Here is a 26462-nt window from a genome sequence, read left to right on the forward strand (position 1 = left end):
GTGCTTCGTTAACGGGCAACACATGGATCGTTGGTTAAGCTACATAATGGAATAGATTATCTTACAAAATGCAAGTTATTACATGATACAAATCTTAACTTTTCCTCATGTGGTTGTTCCTCCGCCTACTGCACCTTTGCTCGTGAGCGTGGACAATGGGGGCAGTGCTGCCGCGCTGGGGATGATGAGGACGAGCTCCGCCGTGGCTGGCTGGAGACGATGGAAAGGACAAAGAAAAAGATTGCCAGATCTTGCTCAAATTTGTCGGCTAGAGATCGGCGGGGCTGCGGGGTGTCGGCGATGACGTGCGGTGGTCGGTAGAGGCAATGTCATCAGCACCAGAGTGGATGCGGCTGAGAGAGGGAGCGGTGGGCAAGGATGATGAAGAAAAAAATATACTCATCGTGGCCATAGAGGAGTAAATATAAGGTGTGGAATGGTTTGAGGAGTAAAATTTTATTCCTTCAAAGGATATAAGGGGTCGATTAGGGACGATTTAAATTTTGTTTTTGCAAGCATCTAGCGGGTGCCCGTTGGCCTGCTAGCGCTTCTAGAGTGGCCGATTCAAAAAGGAAATATTTTGGCGAGAGGGGCGATTTGGTGCCCGTGCTCAGCTGAGCCCGATATCTGCGCCTTTGATTCTGGAATCGGGATGCGAGAAAGCGGTCTGACACAGCTGGCGTCGTAGTTTAGAAAATGAGGCGAGACGTGCAATACGGGATGGAACAGTGCAGCGTACGTGGGACCGATAGACGCGGAGGGGTCACGGAGACGTGTGTGGTGTCTGGCCCGTGGACTAGATCGTTGGACGTTTTCCCGTGCCGTGGACCAGGTACGAGGAACAGGACGGTCGGGTAAAAGATGAGCCGTCTATGCATGACGATCGGGTCACGCGTGGCAAAAAAAACACCGATCGAACCGAGAGTGGTGTGGTTCATTCTGGAAACCCTTGCCGGTGCCCTCACCTGGTACCCATCACACACGCCCCGCCCACTTTGCGTCGGCGGCTAAAAGAAATCCCCCGGCTGCGCACGACCTGCGCCGGCGGTGAGTCGGCTGGAACATGGGGGAAGCTGGAGTTCCTCCTGGATGCTGTGGCAGGTTTGTCACCGCAGATCTGCAAAGCTTTTGAGCGATTTGTTTGTATGGCAACTGACTGGCCATGGCCGCCGGCGCTGCCATCGATTTCTCAGATTTCCACTTCAGGAGGAGTTCGCCCCAGCCATGAGCACCCAGATCCGGTTTCTCTAGCATTGTTGTCGAACCCCAGATCAGAAGTTGCCGCCCCGCGGATTCGAACGCTGGCTCTGGTTGTGGTCAGCAGCTCGGCGGCGAAGTCAATGGAAGTGCACGAGCTGGGTTTCAGCGACGACCAGACTCTTCCCCGTCGAGGTCTGCGCAGTCTACTGACAGAATCAACCCTCAGGCACCAGGGTGGACGTAAAGGTACGAAAAATCATAATTCTGTGGATATAGGGGTTCGTTTTGTGTGTGAAGTAGCTGAACATTGTTGCGCGCTCAACAGTTATTCAGTCACAAATTAGCTCAGATCTCATGGGGTCGCAAAAGAACACATAAAGAAATAGATATTTGGGAATCTGAAACTTGAGCGATGAACCACACCCTGATTGCATACGTGAATGAATAACTCAATGCTTATTGCTGTGTATACTTGTATACATACCCAATGAAATGTAAAACCTATCAATGATGTTGGCCGTGGATTTGCAGATTAAAGCTGGGAAGTATGCCACCGGACCGGACACCATCCGCTTCGCGAATGAGCACAATGGACCAGTCGATTCGCAAGTACGCGGAGGAGTCAACAAAAAGTGTGATAAGGCCCGAACTAGGACTGATATTTGATTCATTGAGTGAAGCATATGACTTCTACAACCTGTATCCATGGGAGATTGGCTTTGGCATTAGATACGGCAAGAGCCGATTGAACGCACAGAGGACAAAATGCATGCAGGAGATCGTTTGCAGATGCTCGGTGAGTGGTTTTTCCCTCATTCTTTTTAATTTTTCTTGTCTTGGATGACTCTTTTCTGTTACATGAATTTTTAATAATTTTAGTAGTGAGGAAGCGATTGACCATATGGTTTATCAGTGAACGTACAGGGCAAGTTGGAGGCAGAGAACAGTAGATCATGTAGATGTGAGTGCCCAGCCTTGATTAGGTTGCGAGCAGTAGACAACAGTTGGTACATCACAGAGCACATCGCAAGCGTGAAGAAAGCTATGTAGAGAAAAGGACGATGATCGCAAGTAACTTCATACTCCAGTTTGTTAGTTAAGAGTCGGCTATGTTTCATCCGAACTAGGAATTTTCTTACCATTATTGACTTATTAACAGGAGAAAAAATATAAATGGTGTTACAGGGTGGAGGTGTGCGGAGAACCAATTTGGCAATAGAATATCATGCAAGTAAAATATACACGAGGGCCATGTTTGAAGAATTCAGTCGCCTATTAATTGAAGCACATCATACAATGTCACAGAAAAGGAGAAGATGAGGAAGTATGTAACCGTTCACAACAATGCAGCAAAAAGGGAAAAATGAAGCAGGGTTCAGTATGAGGTGAACATAAATGAAGACCAAACAGAGTACACGTGTGAATGTGGTCAGTTCAAGCACACTGGAATGTTGTGCAGCCATGTTTTGAGGGTAAAATTCCGTTAACATTTCTCGGTTCATTTGTAAAAAAAATAGTGCCATCGTGCAAGGAAAATGTAAGTGTTTTCGTGATGATTCAGGTCATGGAGATACTTCATATGGAGGAGAAACCTGCCAAGCATATATTGAAGCGGTGGACCAAAGACACGAGGGACATACTTCCCCAACATCTGGTTCAGTACCAGAAAGATAATCCAGTTAACATGTCATTCACATGCAGACATCCAACCCTTTTCCTGAAAGCAATGGAGGTAGTGAGGCTGGGTGATTCTAGTGCAGAAGCATTTGATCATTTGATCACATATTTGGTGGACTTGAAGCTCTCTTGGTGAGTGGCACACCTTTCGCGGGGAGAAGGTATGGTCTGGGTTTTGAGGACAACATGGGTGAATTAGCTCCCGGCACATTACCTGGCAATGGAGAGATTGCATATGTTGGCGCCGAACGTGTTGATAAAGTCAACAGCACTGCAAACTCTGGGAGTGTCAATGCTCTCCATGGCCTATCAGCTCCAGATAAGCAAAGGGGGGTCAGTAAACTGACAAATAGCAGGGAGAAGCCACCATACGAGGGTCTGAGTAAGCGAGCCAGATTCTGCAGCATATGTCGGCGTGCGGGGCACAAACGGACCACTTGCGCCGAAAGAGGAGATGCACCGAAAAAGCCACGGAAGCCCGGGAGATGTAAGAAGTGTGGTATGGAAGGCCACCGCCGTACCACGTGCACAAGGTCTAAAATGATGTTCCAAGAGTATGGGCGTTGTTGAAAACTGAAGTCTGAAATTTAGATTTGTAATCTGTACTAAAATGTCTTCAAAGGATTTTCTAGTGTGCTTCTATGAGCATTGCTCCATACTTGTTCCTCTATTTCATGAGGACTATGATGTTTGTTGTAATAAGAAATGGTCAGTTTTAATATGATGTTCCTCGACGCTTTTCAGAGTATTTTCTAGTGTGCGAATAAGATGGTTAATGGTCAGTTGTAATATGATGTTTGTTTAAACTGTAGACTGCATGTATTTGCTTCACCGATTTGGATGCTTCAGGCTTTTTACTGAATCTTTTTTGTGCTAGAATCATTCAGGTAGGGGTACCATTTGAGTAGGGCTGGGCGTTCGATTAATATGGTTATTACGGTTCGGTTTATTCGGTTTTTTATAATTTCGGTTTTGAAGAAATGGCAACCGAAATAATCACACAGAAATTAGCCACCGAACCATATTAACCATAATATATCGGTTCGGTTTATTCGGTTAACCGGAAAACTGAAGTACATGCACCAATCAAAGCCACGCCTTATGAGTGGCTATTTGCATTGCACAAACTACAAATAATAATGACAAGAGCTAGCAACCTTACCACAAAATATGATAGTCAAAATGTCACATCATTGGGTGTAATGACAGTATAAATGGATAGTGAACAAAGTCTCACGTACGGACATATAACAAATAGTCTTAGTTATGTAGCAGCAAAAGCAAATAGCATAGTTCTTATTTTCTCACACACAAGTGGAGGGAAATCAAACAAAAGGCTATCAAATAGCTGACTGGTGACAAAAACATTAATAAATGGGACTTCATCACAGGAACAAGACTTCAAGATCTCAGATCTGCAGTACTACTTCCATGTCTTCATACTGCACAAGATCCATGGATAGAAGTTGTATAAATACTTGCTGATACACTAGCTCGTGACAGCCGTTTCATACAAAACAATATTAAAATATTCCTAGTAGTAGTAGATCAATCTAATCACTTGCATGGAGTCACGTTACGTAGTGTACTAGCTAATTGTATTGAGATTTCACAGATTAGAACTGGAGAAGCTAGCGGATGGCTTACGTCCGTCGCAACAAAAGGACTGCAGAATGCCGACTCGATGAGTAGCTGATCGTGCGTCTAGGGTTGGAGAGGAGAGGGCGCCCCCTAACGAAGGAATGTATGGGCGATGATTAGGGTTTCACGGACGTGTGAACGTGTGGTGATTATGTATCTACATTAGTTGGGCCGGAGGACAAATGGGCTGCACTCAACTGCTCACAAGTCATAGCCACAGTTACGTACAGGTACAGGGCACGGGCGTACGGCCATCTTAAATAATAGCGGTTTTCGGTTTTTTCGATGATATCGGTTTGTGACCGCAGGAAACCGAAGTTGCACCGAACACCGAATAGAAAACGAAGCTGCCACCGAACCATAAAACCATACACCGAATAAACACATAAATCGGTTCGGTTCAGTTTGGTTTTCCGGTTTTCGGTGTGACTGTGCACACCCCTACATTTGAGGGCTTGTACTGATACTTGTATGAGTTACGTGGTATTCATGACACCTGGCCAGCATGCATATAGGAGGGAGGCTTGGGCACGTATCCATTTCGAAATATGAATCGGTCCTTATAGTAGGTGCAAGCGCTGCAGAAATTATCTGGCCTGGTGAAGTGGAGTTGGACTACGGGGAAATGGGGATTTTTTGCTTGTGTGCTGGTTGCTAAGTGTGGATGGGGAGACGGTGGGTGGGTGCATTTAAAGCCAGCCCGTCCACTCGCCGTTTGGAGGCCGTCAGCGAGACGGGTCAGATAACAAGCCGAGCCATCGAGGCGGACCCTGTTCCGCCTCTCCATGTCACGCGCCGTTGCAATGATTGCACTCCAACGGTTCAATGGAAAAATAGAAATACGATGGTAGAATACAGTGCATGGCACGAATCTACATGTGAATCGTTGGTGAAGATTTCGGGCTCATCTGAGCCCGTGCTCAGAAACGGATTTTCCTATTTTGGCCCCCAATCTATAAATAAAAATAGTTTGCCGCCCGAAACTCATATTAGGAAAAGTGAACATGTGTGAATAGAAAAAAATAAAAATAATTACAAAGCACCCGCATGAGGGGTCTAGTTTTAAAAATATCGTCATGAGGAATCCAATAGTGAAGACGGATCTGAATTCCAACATACGGTTTGAAATATATGCCTTTTCAAAATTTTAAAAACCCGAAATAAATGCACATAAATATGTTTTTTCATTCCGATTCAACTGGTGTGACCATATTTAATACGAACAAGCACATGAAGTATTAGCATCCAAATAAAGGGAATCACTAAACATCAGACTACTGATAACTTGCTATCTATCAGACTAGTGAAAGGCCGTTGGACTGCATGAGTGGTGGATAAGGCATGCTTGCATGCAGCCCGCCCTTACGTGAAAGTTTCCAAATTTGAACCAATCACCGTACGTGGGGCTTGATCGTAGGAGTGCTTCCTGTATCACTCATAATTGCTGAGTTTTTGGAAACTTAGACATTTTATTACGGAAATAAATTCATTATTTTGGCACAATGATTTCCCAACGTATGTCATGAATCATATTATTTTCTGGTATTTGCCGACGTTGCTTCTGACACAACTGAAATTTGCTTCTATCTAAAGAATGGAATTTTTTTTTTGCTTCAATGTATTCACAAATTTCCGTTTATCATGTTGCTTCCATATATGACTATAATCACGTGCTTCTTTCATCCTGTATTTGTTTCCATCGTAAAATAAACATGCTTCCGGCACTGCAACTCATGCTTCATAATTTCCGCGATCAAGCGCTTATGGTTGCATTTCGAAGCACAATTTTATGATGGTTGAAACTGTTGGGAATCGTAGTATAATTTTAAAATTTTCCTACGCTCACCAAGATCCATCTATGGAGTATACTAGCAACGAGGGGAAAGGAGTGCATCTACATACCCTTGTAAATCGCGAGCGGAAGCGTTCCAATGAACATGGATGACGTAGTCGTACTCGCCGTGATTCAAATCACCGATGACCGAGTGCCGAACGGACGGCACCTCCGCGTTCAACACACGTACGGTGCAGCAACGTCTCCTCCTTCTTGATCCAGCAAGGGGAAGGAGAGGTTGATGGAGATCCAGCAGCACGACGGCGTGGTGGTGGATGTAGCGGGTCTCGGCAGGGCTTCGCCGAGCTTCTGCGAGAGGGAGAGGTGTAGCAGGGGAGGAGGGAGGCGCCCAAGGCTATTGTGTTACTGCCCTCCCTCCCCCCTTTATATAGGCCCCCTGGGAGGGGGGGCGCCGGCCAAGATCCCATCAAGGGAGGGGGCGGCGGCCAAGGGGGGATACTTGCCCCCCAAGGCAAGTGGGGCGCCCCCCACCCTAGGGTTTCCAACCCTAGGCGCAGGGGAAAGGCCCATGGGGGGCGCCCCAGCCCACTAAGGGTTGGTTGCCCTCCCAGTTCAACCCATGGGGCCCTCCGGGATAGGTGGCCCCACCCGGTGGACCCCCGGGACCCTTTCGGTGGTCCCGGTACAATACCGGTGACCCCGAAACATTCCCGGTGGCCGAAACTTGACTTCCTATATATAATTCTTCACCTCCGGACCATTACGGAACTCCTCGTGACGTCCGGGATCTCATCCGGGACTCCGAACAACTTTCGGGTTTCCGCATACTCATATCTCTACAACCCTAGCGTCACCGAACCTTAAGTGTGTAGACCCTACGGGTTCGGGAGACATGCAGACATGACCGAGACGCCTCTCCGGTCAATAACCAACAGCGGGATCTGGATACCCATGTTGGCTCCCATATGTTCCACGATGATCTCATCGGATGAACCACGACGTCGAGGATTCAATCAATCCCGTATACAATTCCCTTTGTCAATCGGTATGTTACTTGCCCGAGATTCGATCGTCGGTATCCCAATACCTTGTTCAATCTCGTTACCGGCAAGTCTCTTTACTCGTACCGCAATGCATGATCCCGTGACTAACGCCTTAGTCACATTGAGCTCATTATGATGATGCATTACCGAGTGGGCCCAGAGATACCTCTCCGTCATACGGAGTGACAAATCCCAGTCTCGATCCGTGCCAACCCAACAGACACTTTCGGAGCTACCCGTAGTGCACCTTTATAGTCACCCAGTTACGTTGTGACGTTTGCCACACCCAAAGCACTCCTACGGTATCCGGGAGTTGCACGATCTCATGGTCTAAGGAAAAGATACTTGACATTGGAAAAGCTCTAGCAAACGAAACTACACGATCTTTTATGCTATGCTTAGGATTGGGTCTTGTCCATCACATCATTCTCCTAATGATGTGATCCCGTTATCAATGACATCCAATGTCCATAGTCAGGAAACCATGACTATCGGTTGATCAACGAGCTAGTCAACTAGAGGCTTACTAGGGACACGTTGTGGTCTATGTATTCACACATGTATTACGATTTCCGGATAACACAATTATAGCATGAACAATAGACAATTACCATGAACAAAGAAATATAATAATAACCATTTATTATTGCCTCTAGGGCATATTTCCAACAGTCTCCCACTTGCACTAGAGTCAATAATCTAGTTACATTGTGATGAATCGAACACCCATTGCGTCCTGGTGTTGATCATGTTTTGCTCTAGGGAGAGGTTTAGTCAACGGATTTGCTACATTCAGGTCCGTATGTACTTTACAAATATCTATGTCTCCATTTTGAACACTTTCACGAATGGAGTTGAAGCGACGCTTGATATGCCTGGTCTTCCTATGAAATCTGGGCTCCTTCGCAGGCAATAGCTCCGGTGTTGTCACAGAAGAGAGTCATCGGGCCCGACGCATTGGGAATCACCCCTAGGTCGGTAATGAACTCCTTCATCCAGACTGCTTCCTGCGCTGCCTCCGAGGCCGCCATGTACTCCGCTTCACATGTAGATCCCGCCATGACGCTTTGCTTGCAACTGCACCAGCTTACTGCTTCTCCATTCAAAATATACACGTATCCGGTTTGTGACTTCGAGTCATCCAGATCTGTGTCGAAGCTAGCGTCGACGTAACCCTTTACGACGAGCTCTTCGTCACCTCCATAAACGAGAAACATATCCTTAGTCCTTTTCAGGTACTTTAGGATATTCTTGACCGCTGTCCAGTGTTCCATGCCGGGATTACTTTGGTACCTTCCTACCAAACTTACGGCAAGGTTTACATCAGGTCTGGTACACAGCATGGCATACATAATAGACCCTATGGCCGAGGCATAGGGGATGACACTCATCTTTTCTCTATCTTCTGCCGTGGTCGGGCATTGAGCCGTGCTCAATTGCACACCTTGCAATACAGGCAAGAACCCCTTCTTGGACTGATCCATATTGAACTTCTTCAATATCTTGTCAAGGTATGTACTCTGTGAAAGACCAATGAGGCGTCTTGATCTATCTCTATAGATCTTGATGCCTAATATATAAGCAGCTTCTCCAAGGTCCTTCATTGAAAAACACTTATTCAAATAGGCCTTTATACTTTCCAAGAATTATATCATTTCCCATCAATAGTATGTCATCCACATATAATATGAGAAATGCTACAGAGCTCCCACTCACTTTCTTGTAAACACAGGCTTCTCCATAAGTCTGTGTAAACCCAAACGCTTTGATCATCTCATCAAAGCGAATGTTCCAACTCCGAGATGCTTGCACCAGCCCATAGATTGAGCGCTGGAGCTTGCATACTTTGTTAGCATTCTTAGGATCGACAAAACCTTCCGGCTGCATCATATACAACTCTTCCTTAAGGAAGCCATTAAGGAATGCCGTTTTGACGTCCATCTGCCATATCTCATAATCATAGTATGCGGCAATTGCTAACATGATTCGGACGGACTTCAGCTTCGCTACGGGGTGAGAAAGTCTCATCGTAGTCAACCCCTTGAACTTGTCGATAACCCTTAGCGACAAGTCGAGCCTTATAGATGGTCACATTACCATCCGCGTCTGTCTTCTTCTTAAAGATCCATTTGTTTTCTATGGCTCGCCGATCATCGGGCAAGTCAGTCAAAGTCCATACTTCGTTTTCATACATGGATCCTATCTCGGATTTCATGGCTTCTAGCCATTTGTCGGAATCCGGGCCCGCCATCGCTTCTTCATAGTTCGAAGGTTCACCGTTGTCTAACAACATGATTTCTAGGACAGGGTTGCCGTACCACTCTAGTGCGGAACGTGTCCTTGTGGACCTACGAAGTTCAGTGGTGACTTGATCCGAAGCTTCATGATCATCATCATTAACTTCCTCCCCAGTCGGTGTAGGCACCACAGGAACATTTTCCCGCGCTGCGCTACTTTCCGGTTCGGAAGGGGTGACTATCACCTCATCAAGTTCCACTTTCCTCCCACTCAATTCTTTCGAGAGAAACTCCTTCTCCAGAAAGGACCCGTTCTTGGCAACGAAGATCTTGCCTTCGGATCTGAGGTAGAAGGTATACCCAATAGTATCCTTAGGGTATCCTATGAAGACGCATTTCTCCGACTTGGGTTCGAGCTTTTCAGGTTGAAGTTTCTTGACATAAGCATCGCATCCCCAAACTTTCAGAAACGACAGCTTAGGTTTCTTCCCAAACCATAATTCATACGGTGTCGTCTCAACGGATTTCGACGGAGCCCTATTTAAAGTGAATGCGGCAGTCTCTAAAGCATAGCCCCAAAATGAGAGCGGTAAATCGGTAAGAGACATCATAGATCGCACCATATCCAATAGAGTGCGATTACGACGTTCGGACACACCTTCCTGAGGTGTTCCAGGCGGCGTGAGTTGTGAAACTATTCCACATTTCCTTAAGTGTGCACCAAACTCGTGACTTAAATATTCTCCACCACGATCTGATCGTAAGAATTTTATTTTTCTGTCACGTTGATTCTCAACCTCACTCTGAAATTCCTTGAACTTTTCAAAGGTTTCAGACTTGTGTTTCATTAGGTAGACATACCCATATCTACTTAAATCATCAGTGAGAGTGAGAACATAACGATATCCTCCGCGAGCCTCAACACTCATTGGACCGCACACATCGGTATGTATGATTTCCAATAAGTTGGTTGCTCGCTCCATTGTTCCGGAGAACGGAGTCTTGGTCATCTTACCCATGAGGCATGGTTCGCACGTGTCAAATGATTCGTAATCAAGAGACTCCAAAAGTCCATCTGCATGGAGCTTCTTCATGCGCTTGACACCAATGTGACCAAGGCGGCAGTGCCACAAGTATGTGGGACTATCGTTATCAACCTTACATCTTTTGGTATTCACACTATGAATATGTGTAACATCACGTTCGAGATTCATCAAGAATAAACCATTAACCAGCGGGGCATGACCATAAAACATATCTCTCAATAAATAGAACAACCATTATTCTCGGATTTAAATGAGTAGCCATCTCGAATTAAACGAGATCCAGATACAATGTTCATGCTCAAAGCTGGCACTAAATAACAATTATTGAGGTTTAAAACTAATCCCGTAGGTAGATGCAGAGGTAGCGTGCCGACGGCGATCACATCGACCTTGGAACCATTCCCGACGCGCATCGTCACCTCGTCCTTCGCCAGTCTCCGTTTATTCCGTAGTTCCTGTTTTGAGTTACAAATATGAGCAACCGCACCGGTATCAAATACCCAGGAGCTACTACGAGTACTGGTAAGGTACACATCAATTACATGTATATCACATATACCTTTGGCGTTGCCGGCCTTCTTGTCCGCTAAGTATTTGGGGCAGTTCCGCTTCCAGTGACCACTTCCCTTGCAATAAAAGCACTCAGTTTCAGGCTTGGGTCCATTCTTTGACTTCTTCCCAGTAACTGGCTTACCGGGCGCGGCAACTCCCTTGCCGTCCTTCTTGAAGTTCTTCTTACCCTTGCCCTTCTTGAACTTAGTGGTTTTATTCACCATCAACACTTGATGTTCTTTTCTGATCTCCACCTCCGCTGATTTCAGCATTGAATATACCTCAGGAATGGTCTTTTCCATCCCCTGCATATTGAAGTTCATCACAAAGCTCTTGTAGCTTGGTGGAAGCGACTGGAGGATTCTGTCAATGACTGCGTCATCCGGGAGATTGACTCCCAGCTGAGACAAGCGGTTATGCAACCCAGACATTCTGAGTATGTGCTCACTAACAGAACTATTCTCCTCCATTTTACAGCTGAAGAACTTGTCGGAGACTTCATATCTCTCGACCCGGGCATGAGCTTGGAAAACCATTTTCAGCTCCTCGAACATCTCATATGCTCCATGTTTCTCAAAACGCTTTTGGAGACCCGGTTCTAAGCTGTAAAGCATGCCGCACTGAACGAGGGAGTAATCATCAGCACGCTGCTGCCAAGCGTTCATAACGTCTTGGTTCTCTGGGATTGGTGCTTCACCTAGCGGTGCTTCTAGGACATAATCTTTCTTGGCTGCTATGAGGATGATCCTCAGGTTCCGGACCCAGTCCGTATAGTTGCTGCCATCATCTTTCAGCTTGGTTTTCTCTAGGAACGCGTTGAAATTGAGGACAACGTGGGCCATTTGATCTACAAGACATAGTGTAAAGATTTTAGACTAAGTTCATGATAATTAAGTTCATCTAATCAAATTACTCAATGAACTCCCACTCAGATAGACATCCCTCTAGTCATCTAAGTGAAACATGATCCGAGTTAACTAGGCCGTGTCCGATCATCACGTGAGACGGACTAGTCAAGATCGGTGAACATCTCCATGTTGATCGTATCTTCTATACGACTCATGCTCGACCTTTCGGTCCTCCGTGTTCCGAGGCCATGTCTGTACATGCTAGGCTCGTCAAGTCAACCTAAGTGTATTGCGTGTGTTCCGAGGCCATGTCTGTACATGCTAGGCTCGTCAACACCCGTTGTATTCGAACGTTAGAATCTATCACACCCGATCATCACGTGGTGCTTCGAAACAACGAACCTTCGCAACGGTGCACAGTTAGGGGGAACACTTTTCTTGAAATTATCATAAGGGATCATCTTACTTACTACCGTCGTTCTAAGCAAATAAGATGCAAAACATGATAAACATCACATGCAATCAAATAGTGACATGATATGGCCAATATCATTATGCTCCTTTGATCTCCATCTTCGGGGCACCATGATCATCTTCGTCACCGGCATGACACCATGATCTCCATCATTGTGTCTTCATGAAGTCGTCACGCCAACGATTACTTCTACTTCTATGGCTAACGCGTTTAGCAACAAAGTAAAGTAATTTACATGGCGTTATTCAATGACACGCAGGTCATACAAAATAATAAAGACAACTCCTATGGCTCCTGCCGGTTGTCATACTCATCGACATGCAAGTCGTGATTCCTATTACAAGAATATGATCAATCTCATACATCACATATATCATTCATCACATCTTCTGGCCATATCACATCACATAGCACTTGCTGCAAAAACAAGTTAGACGTCCTCTAATTGTTGTTGCAAGTTTTTACGTGGCTTGTATAGGTTTCTAGCAAGAACGTTTCTTACCTACGTAAAACCACAACGTGATTTGCCAATTTCTATTTACCCTTCATAAGGACCCTTTTCATCGAATCCGTTCCGACTAAAGTAGGAGAGACAGACACCCGCTAGCCACCTTATGCAACTAGTGCATGTCAGTCGGTGGAACCTGTCTCACGTAAGCGTACGTGTAAGGTCGGTCCGGGCCGCTTCATCCTACAATACCGCCGAAACAAGATACGACTAGTAGCGGCAAGAAGAATTGGCAACATCAACGCCCACAACTGCTTTGTGTTCTACTCGTGCATAGTAACTACGCATAGGCCTGGCTCATGATGCCACTGTTGGGAATCGTAGCATAATTTTAAAATTTTCCTACGCTCACCAAGATCCATCTATGGAGTATACTAGCAACGAGGGGAAAGGAGTGCATCTACATACCCTTGTAGATCGCGAGCGGAAGCGTTCCAATGAACGTGGATGACGGAGTCGTACTCGCCGTGATTCAAATCACCGATGACCGAGTGCCGAACGGACGGCACCTCCGCGTTCAACACACGTACGGTGCAGCGACGTCTCCTCCTTCTTGATCCAGCAAGGGAAAGGAGAGGTTGATGGAGATCCAGCAGCACGACAGTGTGGTGGTGGATGTAGCGGGTCTCGGCAGGGCTTCGCCGAGCTTCTGCGAGAGGGAGAGGTGTAGCAGGGGAGGAGGGAGGCGCCCAAGGCTGTTGTGTTACTGCCCTCCCTCCCCCCTTTATATAGGCCCCCTGGGAGGGGGGGGCGCCGGCCAAGATCCCATCAAGGGAGGGGGCGGCGGCCAAGGGGGGATACTTGCCCCCCAAGGCAAGTGGGGCGCCCCCCCACCCTAGGGTTTCCAACCCTAGGCGCAGGGGGAAGGCCCATGGGGGGCGCCCCAGACCACTAAGGGCTGGTTTCCCTCCCACTTCAGCCCATGGAGCCCTCCGGGATAGGTGGCCCCACCCGGTGGACCCCCGGGACCCTTTCGGTGGTCCCGGTACAATACCGGTGACCCCCGAAACTTTCCCGGTGGCCGAAACTTGACTTCCTATATATAATTCTTCACCTCCGGACCATTACGGAACTCCTCGTGACGTCCGGGATCTCATCCGGGACTCCGAACAACTTTCGGGTTTCCGCATACTCATATCTCTACAACCCTAGCGTCACCGAACCTTAAGTGTGTAGACCCTACGGGTTCGGGAGACATGCAGACATGACCGAGACGCCTCTCCGGTCAATAACCAACAGCGGGATCTGGATACCCATGTTGGCTCCCACATGTTCCACGATGATCTCATCGGATGAACCACGATGTCGAGGATTCAATCAATCCCGTATACAATTCCCTTTGTCAATCGGTATGTTACTTGCCCGAGATTCGATCGTCGGTATCCCAATACCTTGTTCAATCTCGTTACCGGCAAGTCTCTTTACTCGTACCGCAATGCATGATCCCGTGACTAACGCCTTAGTCACATTGAGCTCATTATGATGATGCATTACCGAGTGGGCCCAGAGATACCTCTCCGTCATACGGAGTGACAAATCCCAGTCTCGATCCGTGCCAACCCAACAGACACTTTCGGAGATACCCGTAGTGCACCTTTATAGTCACCCAGTTACGTTGTGACGTTTGGCACACCCAAAGCACTCCTACGGTATCCGGGAGTTGCACGATCTCATGGTCTAAGGAAAAGATACTTGACATTGGAAAAGCTCTAGCAAACGAAACTACACGATCTTTTATGCTATGCTTAGGATTGGGTCTTGTCCATCACATCATTCTCCTAATGATGTGATCCCGTTATCAATGACATCCAATGTCCATAGTCAGGAAACCATGACTATCGGTTGATCAACGAGCTAGTCAACTAGAGGCTTACTAGGGACACGTTGTGGTCTATGTATTCACACATGTATTACGATTTCCGGATAACACAATTATAGCATGAACAATAGACAATTACCATGAACAAAGAAATATAATAATAACCATTTATTATTGCCTCTAGGGCATATTTCCAACAGAAACATGTCACATGTAATATTGATGCATTTTACATGTTGGTTTGCCATTTGAATCATAGTTTTATAACTGTTGAAGCATGAAAAAATTAGTACAGATGCATTGCCCGTGGTTGTGTACAAGCAATCACGTAGATGCATGGAAACATATTATACATAATTTGGAAACATGCCACTGCTGATATCGAAGCACACATTTGTTATTAAATCCAAAGGAAACACATACGTAAGGACTAGGAAATTAATACACAGCAGAACCTTGAGGCGTTGCATCTCTGACAAAGAAACATGACATCCCCAATCATAGGTGCACAGCCAGATACATCGAGGAATAGGTGGACGATGGTGTGTCGATGGCAAGAAGCAATTAGATGGGTGGCTCCGACAGCAGCAGGCGATGCAGCCGGATTGGAACGGCAACATGAATGGGTACAACTCCAAATAGGTGATTGTAGTTGGATGCGCTATGGAGAGAGGGACGTTGTGTAGCAGATCGAAACAATGAGTTGATCGATCTCACATGGCCGCTCGCCATGGGATTGGATCAACCATCAAACATCCCCCTCACGATCGTGGGCACATCCCCCTCACATCGTCGTCCAGAATTACCGCCTCGGCAGATCAAGGTGAACGGCTTCATCCGAAATTAGCCGGCGCTCCTTGTCGACGTACTCGCCAACGAAATTCTTCTCGTCTCCGCTCCTCATCGGCATCGCGTACGTGAAACTTTAGGGATGGCGGTTGTGGTGGTTACCCTAGCTAGGGCGTGGGTGTGAGAACATGGGGGTTTGTAGGATTATATAGCCCATCTGTAAGGCGTTGGATCTTTTTGCAAAATCCAACAGAGACCGAGTGGTCTGACGTGAGCGTGGGATCAGACTCCTGATACATAGCGTTTCCTCCAAATAAAAGTACATATGCATATGTGGTAGACCGGACGCTCGTTCTCTTGAATGAGCGCGAACACACTTTTAAGATTTTAGATTTCTTTTTTTATTCCTCTTCAGCTTTTGAAGAGATCGGTTAGAAAGATGTGCTCAAAGGGGATGATGGAATTGCAGATGCTCTCACAATTGTCAATCACATCTCAAACCGCGCAGACTCCCGCTCAGACGCCCAATCAATCACCACCCGTTGGCAGGACTCGTTCATAACCATCGGATCGCACGATACCTGCTCGCATCCACCGTTCGTTCAAAATCCCACTGAGACGACCGAAGGGGGAGAGGGGGGCGAGCCTCAAATCTCGCCGCCGCCTCGTTTCGCGACCCCTCTCTTCCCCGAGCAAGAAACCCTAGCGCCGCCGCTCGCCGGCGATGGAGGCGCCGGACGAGGAGGCCGGCCTGGGGCTCCCGGAGGGCGAGCGGCTTCTGGAGGTCACCATCATCTCCGCGCAGGGGCTGAAGCCGCCTTCTGGACTTCGGCGGCGGTTGCAGGCGTACGCCGTGGCGTGGGTTGACACCGCGCACAGGCTCCAGACGCAACCCGACCGCTCTGGCGGCCCCGATCCGGCTTGGCACGAGCGGTTCCTCTTCCGCGTGCACGAAGCCGCGCTCGCCGAGGATTCCCGCGCTGCCGTCACCGTGGAGATCTACGCCTCACCGAACGGGGCCTGGCACATCGGCGGGGACTCCCTGATCGGATCCGCGCGGTTCCTCCTCGGCGACAACTGCCTCCTGTCCCGCCCCGTTGGGTCCCCAGCCATGTTCGCCGTCGGCGTCCGACGCCCCTCCGGCCGCGTCCACGGCCTCCTCAATGTGGCTGCTAGCCTGGTCGCTGCGCCGCCCTCTCCGGCGGCCTCCCACGCCCTCAGCTTCTCCCCCGCCGTCTCTCTCAGCGGCCTACCCCCTGCCGTCGCCATCAGCAGCCTCTCCACGGCGCCCATCTCAGGCCGCGTGCTGCGCGTCCTCAACCGCGCGCATCCAACACCCCCACCTTCTCCTAAGGTGCTCACGCCCAAGAAGCTGCAGGCCTCGGTGAAGCCCAACAATAAGGGATCGGACAACCAGCAGGTCGCGGTGAAGCCAAGTAACAAGCGTGAAGACGATGCCAGCGATCAGGAGGGGGAGGATGAGAACACGTACATGGGCGGGGTGATGTTTTGCGGGCCTTGTGTCTTACCATTCCCGAGAAAGATTCACACCAGCCCCTCTGACGAGAACCTGCAGGCCTTCGCTGGCATCTTCTCTAGCGGTGTTGGCATTGCCAGACGGAGCCCGAGCCCTCGGCACTGAGCCTATGCAAAACAGGTTCATTCTTTCAGTCGTTTACTTGATCTGTTGTGGAGATAATCTGTTTCTTGTTCTTGTGGATAATTAGTTTGTTGACGCTAAGGATACAGTATCACTTGTATCATAAGTTCATAACATCTCTTGCTATTATTGCAAGTATAGTACACCATTTTTTGTGTATGATTTCAGTGGAATTGTTGAGTGTTAGTTCTGCAAAAAGTGAGCCAGGCCTTCAAGGAAGTGTGGAGTGTTATTCTGTCTTCTGGGCTTGATATTGGAAGATACCTGCTTCTTGTTTATATTGGATTTCAATGGGAGCAATACTCACATGCATCGAACAAGTCTGATTATTTCCATCCATCCTGACAGGATTTGTGGGTGTTACCTTTTTGTTTCATATGTATCAGTCGTCAATTACATCACTGCCGCAGAATTTTGAAGTTAGTAAATGCATGTCCCGTTTAGCTTTCTTGATGTGGCAGCTGTAATTGCACAGTTGTGTTGGGTGGCAGTGCCATTTCAATCTCAGATTGTGAAATATCTGTTCAAATGATAAATGGAGCTTTGGGTGATATAGTAGTAGCTATTTTCTATGATAGCTGTGATTTATGTTCCTTCTGTTTTTGTTTTGGAAGGTCAGCTTGTCGGCCGGTCACGGGTTCGAGTCCTGGAAACAGCCTCTTGCAGAAATGTAGGGAAAGGCTGCGTACTATAGACCCAAAGCGGCCAGACCCTTCCCCGGACCCTGCGCAAGCGGGAGCTACGTGCACCGGGCTGCCCTTTAGGTCAAGCTTGTCGGCCACTCGCTACATGGCCAATTGGCAATTCATGTTTGGTTCTTTATTTACTTGCTGAAATGCTGTATTCCGTCATGTGAATTTCAATGCAGAACACTATAATATCTCAATAGTCTGGCGTTGATAGCATCGCTGGTTTGTCACCCTCAATGTGTTGTATGCCCTGTCATAGGAATTGAGCAAACATCATTTAACTTTAGCTTGTTCTATGGACATGACACATACTGACTCTGTCTATAGCACTACTACTTAGTGGCCTCAGACAGAGGGAGTATTATTTACTGATGATTATTCCATTCATGCATCAAGACTCAAGGATAATTGACCACTCATTCATAGACTAGTTCAGATAGTTTTCATTGTTCAACACGCCTAGAACCATAGTATTTGCTCATCGGCCAGCCCCCTGAAGTAGTTCCAGGATCAATATTCATCGTGGGTCTTAGACTGGTTTTCCCCTGGTTTGAAACGAGGGAGATCATTCAGGGTGTACGCAGGCCATGTTTAAAGGCCCAAGTTCCAAGTGATTTTCTCAAAGGACTTCAGGCTGCATGCACCAAGTTGGGCCATAACCTCTTATTTGCCCCGGGGTCTAGAATGCGCATCACACTGATGGGAGCCCATCATGGAGCTTGTGAGTGTAATCTTGTTGTATTTTATTTAATTTTGGTATAATCAAACATCATTTTTTGGAAGTTTTTTCCTTTAACCCTTCAGCCTTTCGTTTACACATCCATCTGAATACACCTAATTTGGAGAAACTACATGTTTAATAGGCATATGGCTCGTATCAGTTTCTCTTATGGAGGACAGATACAATTTGTTTGGCACTTTTATCCTTTCCAACTTGATATCGGTTAAGTGTGCATTGACTTTCTATTCAATAGATTTCGTTGATTCAATAATTTAGAACTTGATGGACAGTCAAACTTTCGAACATGGAGTTTTCTTGCAAGTGTCTGGTATGAATTATTAGTTGTGACTGGAAATTTCTTATGCGCAGTCTTTAGGTTCTGGTGATATGATTTATTTACTTTTTTGCACTATATACTTACTCTACTTAGAAGCTGAAGGTGTTAGGACTTTGGGACATTTACCAGTCACAGATTTTGAGAACATCAAATTCTGATGAGTTTCTTTTATGATGGACTGTAAATCTTGTGAAGCATGTCTGATCTTATTTGTTCACTCCACTGTGTGATCTTGTAGACCAGGCACTCGGTTTGTTATGTACTCCCTCTGTAAACTAATATAAGAGCGTTTAGATCACTATTTTAGTATTCTAAACGCTCTTATATTAGTTTACGGAGGGAGTACTAATCTTCTCAAGACCTGGTTAATCTGTTTAATTTGGTTTGGCTAATGATTGAATACAACATGTTCTTTTTGACTGATTGTATTCAGTTACCAGCTCTGCATGATCTGTTTGCCAGTAGCTGTGCTAAGGGCCTACAATACTAACAATTGAATATGAAGAGCAACCATCAAATATGCCTCTTTCTACTTGTATGCCTAATGGTGGTTTGTAGCCTCCTTTATTCTAAAGTTGTCATTATAGTTTTCTTCGGTTGGTCGTGTGTGTGATTGTGCTGTCCAAAATCCACCTGCTTTATATGGCAGGATCCCGTGTTCTGATCTCGACTCTTCCTCTCGTAGCTCTTTAGAGTGACTCATCAAGTAAGGTATAAACTGTTTGAAAGTTGAGAACTGAATCGGCCACTTGTTGCCTTAGATTCACGTGGATTTACTTGTTCCTGTGCTTATTGCGCTTATTGGACACTGCATAAGCATAACCATAAAGAAGTGCTACTTGTTGATTGTGACCTTTACGTCAATGGCCGCTCCATCGCACCTTTAACAGATTTTCTGTATGTTGCAAGTCCTTGCCATGTCCCTCTTCCAATAGTGAGCCACACAAACCTGATTCAAGTTACTCCACTGACGTAACATGGTGTCTTTTGTTTGGTCCTGTGATTGCTTGAATTATTTTCTGTATGCTCAGTTGGTTGATCTGGATCCCATTCGTTCCTTTGCCTTTACAGGAAGAGCCGCTCCCGTTTCATTAGCTTTTCAAATGCAATTTGGAGAAGAATTTTGAGGAGCTGGTGAGCATCAAGCACCTCACAAAATGTTCCAATATTCAATTCTGCACTCGGCATGTCGGGCCGGATCCTTTCCTTTAGCAGCTTAGCTGCTCATTTGCAAATATCACATTTGGGGACTAGTTGTCTGTCTCCTGGTTCTTCTGTTCTTGATGCTTTTGCATATACGGTATATATGTACTAGATTCCGTGGGACGTAGTTTGCTTTGGGCATCGCGGCAGAACGTAACTTTGTCAGGTTGAGATGTTTAGGACAAATGGTGTGCTGTGATGCCACAACTGGAAAGCTTAGCACAAATGTGGCGAGCAAAGCATACTCTGCTTTTCTCGATGGACATCTCCTGCCAATATGGCATTACATGGTGCGGTAGTAGATGCCCAAGGGCGGCGAGGGGAACTGTTTCTAGTGGGCTTGCCACTCACTGCCCCACTGAGCTTTACCCTCCCGTGTTTCATCAACTTTTTAGTATGTTTTTGTGCTTGTGCATATCAACAAAGATGTACTTAAAGTAGTTCGCGCCACAGTTTCAGATAGCGCAACTTATCATTGATAGTCTGATACAACGAAGTTTATAATGATTTGTGGGGTTTCCCTGCTGTTATAACTGCTTGTAAACTTTTTTTCCAAGAACGCGCAAGACCGTCCCCTTTATATTAAGAGGAGAAGACATAGTTACATGTAGGCACGGTAGAGGCTGCGTCCTACACCACCAGGACAAACATGAAGACAACTATGGACCCACCTGACCTAGCCTTGTGTTAGGAAATATGCAACTTGTATTTCCATAAGGCCATAGACCAGTATATATACATCCAACATATATATAGTACTATAACACTCCCTTCACCCTCCTAAACTCAGTGTGGTCTGCAATAGGAGGAGAGATAGAAGCCATATGCTGAGCCTATGCCATCGTAAAGAAATCCGTCAACTATAACTTAGAAGGCACATACTGAAGAGCAATAACCTGATATTGCACACCAGTGCGCATAAAAAAAGCATCAACATCAATATGCTAGGTGAGCTCATGCTTCATAGGGTCGCGCGCAATGCTAATAGCACATGTACTATCAGACAATAGTAGAGTAGGTGTAGTGACGGGGACACTAAAATCCTGAAGTAACCAACGTAACCAAGTCACATCTGTTGTCAAAAGAGCCATAGCTCGCAACTCAGTCTTTGCACTCGAACGGAAAGCTGCAGTCTGTTTCTTCATCTTCCAGTCAACGAGAGGACCATCAAGAAAAGCACAGTAAGCAGAAAGTGAATGGCGACCCAAAGAGATCACTAGCCCACGTAGCATCCGAATAGGCTTGAAGTTGCAATGAACTCGAGCGAGGGAAGAATAGATGGTGAGAGATCGCGCCTCGAAGATGTCGGGGAACATGAAGGAGGTGACTATAGTGAACTGAAGTGGGAGCAGAGACAAACCGACTCAGAATATGGACTAGATAAGAGATATCCGGACGAGTGACAACTAGATAGATAAGACTCCCAACAAGATGATGATAACGCGTTGAATCAGATAAGGGATCACCATCTGTATCATGGAAGTGAACATTGAGCTCCATGGGAGTCTCAACAGTACGCTCATCAGTAAGAGCAACACGTGCAAAAAGATCCTGGATATACTTTCCCTAGGAAATAAAAAAAAGCCATCAGAGGTAGAAGAGACCACGATCCCAAGAAAGTAGCCAAGAGGGCCAAGATTGGACATAAGAAATTGCTCACTTAGACAAGCGTTCATAAAGGAAATATGTTCGGGGCCGTCACCAATGATGATCATGTCATCGACATATAGAAAAAGAGTCCGACCACGAGCTGAAAGGTGGACAACAATGGTGGATCATGAGCACTCGCTGAAAAAGCAACGACAGTCGCCACAAAGGCAAACCGCTCAAACCAGGCGCGAGAGGCCTGCTTAAGGCCATAGAGAGAGCGACGAAGATGGCATACCATGCCATCAGGAACAGAATACCTAGGTGGTTGCTGCATGTATACCTCCTCACGCAGCTCTTGGTTAAGAAAGGCATTCTTAACATCAAGCTGAGATACAGACCAGTGGCGAACAGATGCCACGATAAGAAGTGTACAAACAATGGTCATATGTGCCACAGGAGCAAAAGTATCATCGTAATCACGAGCATGCTTCTGCTGAAAGCCACGAGCCATAAGACGAGCTTTGTAACGCTTAAGGGAACCATCAAAGTGAGTCTTAACCTCGTCGACCCACTTTCAAGTGATGAGACACACACGAGGAGGAACAGAAACAAGATCCCACTTTCAAGCTCCTCTGCCATCGCAAACTGTCATTCGGGATGAACAACAGCTTCACGATAAGAAGTAGGCTCAAGAAAAGCAGCCCAACACGTGAAAAAACAAGGGGATCAATAGGCGAAAGCGGACCAGGATGCAAGCCATAAGTAGGCTAAGACGAGGTAGATGACACATCAGTAGATGCATCCACATTATGCGAACAACGAGTATAATACCGAGGAAAAGATGGAAGAGTACGAGGAGGAATCACCGAGGTAGACTCAGCGGATGGAGACGAAGAAGTCACCGGGGATGAAGGTGCAGAATCATGTGACAAGCAAGGTGAGGAAACCATGGGAGATGGCGACGTTGGATCTGCAATAGTCGGAGAAGCAGGGGTAGCAGGATGTATAGACAAGGGTAGAAGGTATGAGACTCATCAAGAGTCACATCTCGAGAAATACGCATCCGACGACCTCGGCCTTTTTAGTGGAGGATATCTCTTTCCTCACATTTCCCAACACACCTATCACTCTCGTTGAGTCCTTGTCTATCCGTCCTGCTACCCCTGCTTCTCCTACTACTGCAGATCCGACGCCGCCATCTCCCGTGGTTTCCCCACCTTGCTTGTCACAGGATTATGCACCTTCATCCCCAATGACTACGTCTCCATCCCTTCAGTCTACCTCGCTGATTCCTACTCGGTGGGCGGGGCAAGACGCATCAGTGGCCTTGAGAGATCAGAGATCTGGTGGCTACAAGAAATAAACAAAATAACGATGACCACGAAGATGGCGGCAACATGACGGTGGATCAACAACACGAGTTGCACGTGTGCAAAATTAACCTAGGCTCTGATACTATGTTAGAAAATATGCAACTTGTATTCCCATGAGGTCAGAGGCCAGTATATATACATGTACATGTGCAGAAAATATGTAGAAAACCCCTTATACAATGGGGGTAAATACAAAAGGCTACATGGCTATATATATAGTACTCTAACAATTTCCACAATGAAAACTCGGCTCGGGTCTTCGAGACGACGTGGTGAGGCATGACAACCACCCTGTCTAAGACTTGGTTGTTGGGGTAGGGAGGAGGACCAAAGAACTGATCTGCGCTCTGGCTTGGGCCGGAACCGCAACGACAAGCAAATCCATCAATCAGCAAAGTCTTCCATTCCACATGGAGTGAAGCGATGCAAGCGGTACCCTAGCATAGTATTGAACCAAAACTCTATCAAAAAATGGCAACCAAGAAGAAACTGTTGCAGATCCTCGGCCAGTTGCACGTAGATAACGCAACAATCATTAGGTTACAGGTGACACCTTGCTAAATGATAACAGTCTAATGGCCGTTGCATAGAGTCAAGCAACAAAAGATTTCCGGAGTAGCCCAAGAACTCCACAACTCGATGGCACAAGGGTCGAATTCGCTGTCACATCGCTAATTTTCAATTTTGGAATGTGAATTATTTAAAAAGGGTTGACTTTTTTGTTTCTTATGTTGCTTGAGCATGGCTAACTTTGACTAGAATTTGATTTATTTGGTTGTTATTGCAGCTCAAAACATTTTTGGAATTATTTCGAACCCTAAAATCATTTTAAGGAATATTTATAATGCCAGAATAGAGCTTAAAATTTTGGCATGATTTTTATTTTTAATATTTGGGATGGAAAATATCCCCCCCCTAAGAACCATATATTAATTTAGAGTTCAGTAGAGTTTTCCAGAATTGGTTGGCTTCAGTTGTTGAATCAAATTAAAATTCAAAAAGGGGAAAGAAAACATAAAATAGAGAGAAGGAAAAAGAGAAAAACCTAAACCTACCCTAAAACTCAACCCAGCCCAACCTAAGGCATCCCCCTATCTAGCACTTGCGTACGCAAGGATGAAAGGATTGAGAAGAGGTGTCTAGAGGGGGGGGGGGTGATTAGACCCTCAACAAGCAAAAGTAGCAGTTTTTAAATTCTTCAAGTTGAGGTGGAGTTTTAGCACAAGTTTAAGCATTCACAATACATTTCAAGCAAGCCTGGCAAGAGTATATGAGCAGTGGAAAGTAAAGCATGCAAGTTGCAAGAAAGTAAAGGGATGGGATTGGAGTGTGCAAACGCAATTGGAGACACGGAGATTTTTGGCGTGGTTCCGATAGGTGGTGCTATCGTACATCCACGTTGGTGGAGACTTCAACCCACGAAGGGTAACAGTTTCGTGAGTCCACGGAGGGCTCCACCCACGAAGGGTCTATGAAGAAGCAACCTTGTCTATCCCACCATGGCCATCGCCCACGAAGGACTTGCCTCACTTGGGTAGATCTTCACGAAGTAGGCGATCTCCTTGCCCTTACAAACTTCTTGGTTCAACTCCACAATCTCGACGGAGGCTCCCAAGTGACACCTAACCAATCTAGGAGACACCACTCTACAAAAGGTAATAGATGGTGTGTTGATGATGAACTCCTTGCTCTTGTGCTTCAAATGATAATTTCTCCAATACTCAACTCTCTCTCACAGATTTGGCCATGGTGGAAAGATGGTTTGAGTGGAAAGCAACTTGGGGAAGGCTAGAGATCAAGATTCTTGTGGTTGGATTGGAATGTCTTGGTCTCAACACATGAGTAGGTGGTTCTCTCTCAGAAAATGAGTAGTGGAAGTGTAGGCACGTTCTGATGGATATCTCTTGAATAGAGAAGGGGGTGGAGGGGTATATATAGCCTCCACACAAAATCTAACCGTTACACACATTTGACCCAACTCGGTCAGACCGAATAGGTAAACTCGGTGAGACTGATTCAGTTCAAAATGTGAACGTTAGGATTTTCGATGGGACCGACATGAACAACTCGGTGGGACCGATGTGCTGGGGTTAAGGCAAAACCTCATCTCGGTGTGACCGATTTCAGCAATGAGCAAACAAAGAGTTGGTCAGGCAAACTCGGTGGGACCGGTTGCATATTTCGGTGAGACCGAAATAGTTGCAACAGGCAACAGAGAGTTTTCAAGGCCATCTCGGTGAGACCGAGATCCTATCGGTGAGACTGAATTGATTAGGGTTTCTAGCTATGGCTATGTCAAGTGAACTCGGTGGCACCAGATGAATCAAATTGGTGGGGCCGAGTTTGACTTTAGGTTTTGGACATATTTGGATTTGAGAAAGTGGTTGAGGGCTTTGGAGCATATCACTAAGCACTTTGAGCAAGTAGACCATTAAGCAACACCTCATCCCCTTTTAATAGTATTGGCTTTTCCTATGGACTCAATGTGATCTTGGATAACTAAAATAGAAATGAAGAGTCTTGAGCTTGTGCCAATATTTGTCCTTTAACATTTTGAAAGGGGCTCCACATCCTCTTATCCATGCCACGCCTTTGTTGAACTTTCTGAAATATACTAGATGAAAATATTAGTCCAATAAGAGATATGTTGACATTAATTACCAAAATCACCCAGGGAGCACTTGTGCTTTCAATCTCCCCCTTTTTGGTAATTGATGACAACATACAGCAAAGCCTTAGATAAAGATATGAAAAATAACAAGTAAAACTTTGGAAAGGCATGTAACATGCATAGGCTCCCCCTACATGTATGCAATCATGTAAAGATAGTATGTAAGAGCATGTGAATGCATAATCATGTCAGAGCAAGCAATGTGTTACATGTATCTTGGCTATATGCATCAGAGCAAATGATGTAAATACAGGAAATGTACCTTCATGTTCATGAATCCTTCTTGCAAACAATATGTACATCAGCAAGAGATCATCATGCACATGAGTGTGATGCATATACTTACCTTGTGGTCTTGAGCTGGCTTTGGAAGAGGTGAACTTGAGAAAACAGGGTTAGATAACACAAGAACGCCTAGTAAACAGAGCAAATTGAAAAACCACAAGAGTACCAAGACTGGGATGACATGTAGTGAGTGAGTACTTAGTACTCTATTTGGATATGGACATGTCCCCAAAGATTAAAGGTATGCAAAGGATTCCAAAGATTTTCTTCCCTTAGATATGAACTCTTTCTCCCCCTGAATCT

General features: G+C 46.1%; 1 protein-coding gene and 1 long non-coding RNA gene across 4 annotated transcripts; both read left to right on the forward strand.

The window, feature by feature from the left end:
- Positions 1-829: 829 nt before the first annotated feature.
- Positions 830-3596, forward strand: LOC123078710 (uncharacterized). Of its 2 annotated transcripts, XR_006437599.1 has the most exons (6): positions 830-1101; positions 1194-1446; positions 1732-1996; positions 2114-2271; positions 2386-2672; positions 2762-3596. It is a non-coding gene; the product is annotated as an uncharacterized lncRNA (long non-coding RNA). The 2 variants fall into 2 exon arrangements; XR_006437598.1 differs by having other exon boundaries at positions 2114-2672.
- Positions 3597-16163: 12567 nt separating this feature from the next.
- LOC123078711 (uncharacterized) lies at positions 16164-20419 on the forward strand. 2 transcript variants are annotated; one of them, XM_044501302.1, is made up of 2 exons: positions 16164-17287; positions 17905-18216. In XM_044501302.1, exon 1 carries the CDS (start codon positions 16355-16357, stop codon positions 17270-17272), a length of 918 nt encoding a protein of 305 aa, XP_044357237.1. In that variant the 5' UTR covers positions 16164-16354; the 3' UTR covers positions 17273-17287; positions 17905-18216. The 2 variants fall into 2 exon arrangements, with proteins under 2 accessions (XP_044357237.1, XP_044357236.1); XM_044501301.1 differs by lacking the exon at positions 17905-18216 and adding an exon at positions 20109-20419 and having other exon boundaries at positions 16165-17287.
- The last annotated feature ends 6043 nt before the right edge of the window (positions 20420-26462 follow it).

Source organism: Triticum aestivum, chromosome 3D, assembly GCF_018294505.1.
Source record: "Triticum aestivum cultivar Chinese Spring chromosome 3D, IWGSC CS RefSeq v2.1, whole genome shotgun sequence".
Lineage (NCBI taxonomy): Eukaryota > Viridiplantae > Streptophyta > Magnoliopsida > Poales > Poaceae > Triticum > Triticum aestivum.